The 4,702-nt window shown below is 41.7% G+C and overlaps 1 protein-coding gene across 1 annotated transcript; it reads right to left on the bottom strand.

The window, feature by feature from the left end:
* Positions 1-1,166: 1,166 nt before the first annotated feature.
* Positions 1,167-3,647, bottom strand: LOC146916545 (uncharacterized). The gene has a single exon (XM_085721667.1). The coding sequence runs from the start codon at positions 3,645-3,647 to the stop codon at positions 1,167-1,169; it is 2,481 nt and encodes an 826-aa protein (XP_085577793.1).
* Positions 3,648-4,702: the final 1,055 nt, after the last annotated feature.

The following is a 4,702-nucleotide window of genomic DNA, read 5'->3' as shown; positions in this document are numbered from 1 at the left end:
CGCCGTCTATTAGACATGTAACTGTGGAAGAATTTTGAATTTGCATCTCCCTCCTTCAGCCAATTCAAGCGAGATTTCTGCCAATTCATACTATTTTGCAAACGAGCCAATGAGTGTAAAGATATGGATAAATCACGAAGCTCTATAACCTCCTCCGACTGAAGCTCAACTCTTTCTGCTTTAACATCAAGCTCAGACATTTTCTCCCTAATCTCTAGCATCCGACCATCTAAATTTTGCACATGTTGAGAGTGCCATTCTTTTAAACTTGCCTTAATCAACTTAAGCTTCTGTTGTAACACAAAACCACCCCACCCTTGACAACTGAAAGTAGACCATTTTTCATTGACAAATTCCGCATAACCAGGTAAATCAGACCAACACTTTAACATTCTCAACGGTCGGGGCCCCCAATTGGACTCATCAACATGTAACATTACCGGCACATGATCAGATAAGCCTCTTTGATAAGCAACCTGAATACTATTTGGCCAAGCATGACTCCACCTGTTGGACAATAAAAAGCGATCCAGCCTACTCATAGATATTCCGTCACCTCGAAACCAAGTAAACAAACGACCACAAATAGGCAAATCAATTAAAAAACTATCATGAATGAATTTATTAAATGCGTCCACATCTGCTTGTCTAACCGCCACGGCCCTGCCTTTCCGTTCATCTAAGCTTCTGACGGAATTAAAATCCCCACAGACACATATGCAACAGTCACTGTTATTAATAATATGCCCAGATAGACACTCCCACAACACCGATTTAGCCACCAAATCACACGGCGCATACACATTGAAAATAATAAATTCTTCACCAGTAAGAATAACCTTTCCCTTGATAGCAAGAACATGATTAAAACTGAACGAATTCCACACATCAATCTGAGCCGCATCCCATACCGTGACCATGCCTCCAGATGCCCCTACAGACGGTTGGTAAGAATAATTATGCTTTCCTTCTCCCCACAAACCCTTGATCAACTGATGATTAATCGACTCCAGTTTAGTCTCTTGAATACACACAATCAACGGACGCTTCTCATTAATTAATCTCCGAACCTCCGCCCTCTTCTCACCACCACCTAACCCCCTCACATTATATGTTATAATCTTCATTGACACCTTCCACCCCCACCCACCTCACCACCAACACCCTCAAACCTCACCCCCATCTCCCTCTCGCACCGACCCAACCAACTCACCAGCTCCGGCTAGCCTTAACCTTTTCCTTCCCTCCCTCGAAAGTAAATCAAAGGTGTTAGCAGTGTCACAATTAATTTCCACCCCCACTATCTTACCCAACTCTCGAACATCCTTCTGCACCTTATCTGCCTTGCCATTTAAAATGATCCAATTCTCCCAATCATTTTTATTAACCGAAGACTTGGAATCTTTCGAAGAATCCGAGGAAGAACCCGCTGCTATCTTTGATTGTCCAACGCTGACCTTCTTATTACGTTTCTGTTTCTTTAAAATTTTAAGAATCTGTTTGCGATCATATGCCGGCAAACGAGCTATTTTCTTCATGAAACCAACAGACTTCAAAGCAACTCCACGCTTTCCATTAGAAGACGCCTTAAGAGATGCGATAGAAGTACTTTTAATTGTCTTTGATCTTCTGGCATTCCCACTATCCGTCTTACGAGAAGATGAAAATACAACTCCTCCTTCGGAAATAGTTTTTTGATGGTCCATCCAATCTAAACTCCAAGGCCCTTGCTGAAGACTACCATTCACCGCTTTGACATGATTCAATTGTTCACTTTGTTGTGTAGCATGTTCTAAGCTTGCTGAAGGCGAAACTTGTTGTAGAACAGGAGACAAATTAACTTCAAAAAACTCTTTACCAATATCCTTCACACCTCTTGTAGTCGAATCATCCTCCTTGTGTTGATCAAATGATTTTTTCTCATGTTGTTGCCATTCATCACGCAAGTCATTGACAAGATCGTCCAGCTCCCATTCTCCTTGAACTTCATCCATCCCGGTTAAGTTGTGCAATCGTGGTGCCTCTTCCTGTAAAGTATCTGGTTCCGTTTCCGACATAAAAACATCCTCGCCTAAATAACAACCCCACTCCTCCACAATTTTGATTGCATGAACAGCCCCGTCTATAACAATTTGAGACGTTAAATTAACAATTTCAACATTAGCTGTCGCGACAAGGATCCGTGCAAAATCCAACCGCGCTTTATCTGCCGTACAATCATCCACATAAAGAAATCTGCCAATACCGGTTACACAAAGCCTAAAGAAAACATCATTCCAAGCGTGCACAGGGATTCCGTAGACACGCAACCAAGCTCCTCTTTCATATCGCACCACTGACTCAGACCACTTATGAAAATTTGTAAACAGCATCCCAAAAAAATCTTGCGCCCCGGAAAAGACCTTCGAAAATTCCTCATCACCAGTACAATGTAAAAAAACTTTGTCACCCCCCAACGGAGTAACAACAACATTAGGAAAGCCCGCGTCTTCAATACGTTGTTGAAAAGATAATGCTGAATCCCCCGCTTTCACATGTGCAACCATACCGGAACGTGCCCATGACCTATCCTCCGCACTAGATACATAAGATGGAATAAAAATTGGAGCCTGTGTACCTTTAGATGTTGTATGCGCAGCCTTTACTGACTTCTTCTCCTCTTTAAGCTTCCCTTTAATTCCTTCCTCCCCCGCAGTAGCTTTCTTCTTCTCAAATACTACCTTCGCCTCCTCCCTCACTAAACCCTTCACGCCACCTGCTCCCTCTCCCAATAAAACTTCCTTCTTCCTTCCCGCTCCTACTACTGGCACCACCACCGAACCAACAGTCACTCTCCGGTCATCACCCCTATCAGCCCCCTCCGTGACACCCTTCCTCTCCTGAATGACTCCCTCCATCTGCGTAGACACTGTCACAGTAGCTCCCCCACCCTCCTTGCTCTCAAGAAACGTTGGTTTAAGTACGTCATTATGAGCGAACCGATCAAACCTCGCCTCTTTTGCCCATACACGACAATCCCCCACCCAAACACCATTCAAAGCTTGTAACAATTTAGTCTTATTTTTCACATTAACAAACCTAACAAACCCAAACTCCCGACCACGTGCATTTCTATATCTCGCCACATATAGGTCAGATAGAATCCCACAAACTTCGAATGCTTGACGTAAACGAAACAGTGGTATATTCTCCGGAAAATTAGTAACATAAAAGGAAGCTTTATACCCGTGTTTACTGTCAGACACGTCCACCTCTGTTGAATGCCATTCTGCAGAAGCCACTCGCCTCCCCACAAAATTGTTCTGTCTGCCATCATTCCTAACCCTAACCTCCTGTTGCTGCCGATCAAAGTAGCCTTCCCTGAAACCTCTAATAGAACCCTGAAACCGATGCTTTCCAAGACCTGTCGTCGCTCGTCGTTGACCTTCTGAACCTCTTGACCCGTCCCGTCCTCTGTAATCCAGTTCCGTCGCTTTCCGCTTCCGAGACCGCACCACAGTCCAATTTCCCCTATCCCCCCCTATATCTGCCACCCTGGCTGGACCCCTTTCCCCCCCATTATGTTTTTTTGCCGGAGATAAGCTCCGACGCGGTTGCCCATGGCTAACCCTAGGGTTCCCGCCTCTCCTACTCTCAAATTCTCTCATCGCTGCTTTTGATATCAATTTTAGAGACGGAATAGATAATCAAGTAAAAAAATATTAATTAAAGAAGAAGTAAAAAAATATTAATTAAAGAAGAAAAAAGTCTAGTGTGAGTGTTGAACGAAAAAGAGAGTCTGGAGGACATTTGAGCTTCGATTCCATACTAAAAAAAAAATTAAAGAAAAAAGTAAAAAAATATTAAGTAAAGAAGAAAAAAGTCTAGTGTGAGTGTTGAACCCATGACAAAATAAAATAAAAATACAACATATCCTAACAGAATATGTCGAGGAGAGTTGGGATGAATTGGAGGAAAAAGAGAGTCTGGAGGACATATGAGCCTCGATTCCGTACTAAGAAAAAATAATTAAAGGAGAGAAAAAAGTGTGAGTGTTGAACCCATGACAAAATAAAATAAAAATACAACATATCCTAACACAATATGTCGAGGAGAGTTGGGATGAATTGGAGGAAAAAGAGAGTCTGGAGGACATATGAGCCTCGATTCCGTACTAAGAAAAAATAATTAAAGAAGAGAAAAAAGTCTAGGGTGAGTGTTGAACCCATGACCAAGGGAGAAAAAAGTCTAGGGTGAGTGTTGAACCCATGACCAAGGGAATGGAAACACAAACTGGAACCACCGAGCCACTTTTACAAATATAAAATGCTTACAACTTTATTTGTATATAGTAATAGTTTACAGTGCAGTGGATATTAGAATAAACATTTGGGCCCCAAAATTTTGGAAGCCCAGCTCGGTCAAGCTGTTTGCACCCCTTCAAAAACGATCCTGACTGATATGCATAACAACGTGGCAAAAAGTTGAATATATTTAGGCTCAAAGTTCCACTCGTTATGCAATTGAGAAAAAGAGATGGTGATTTGATGAATGTCTCTACATTTATTTAACAAATAAAGAGGCATGTTACTATATGTTTAGAGCGTATCAAAGATATAAACACATACATATACAGAATAGTGGATATTAATTTGACATTTATACTAAAAAATAAAGCTATACGATATCCATTTTTTATTTTTAAGAAATGGAGATGATATTT

This window comes from Medicago sativa, chromosome 6 (assembly GCF_051527215.1).
Source record: "Medicago sativa cultivar Bolivia chromosome 6, Bolivia_mono, whole genome shotgun sequence".
Lineage (NCBI taxonomy): Eukaryota > Viridiplantae > Streptophyta > Magnoliopsida > Fabales > Fabaceae > Medicago > Medicago sativa.
Note: the sequence above shows the minus strand (reverse complement) of the source record. Positions and strands in the feature narration are given on the sequence as shown.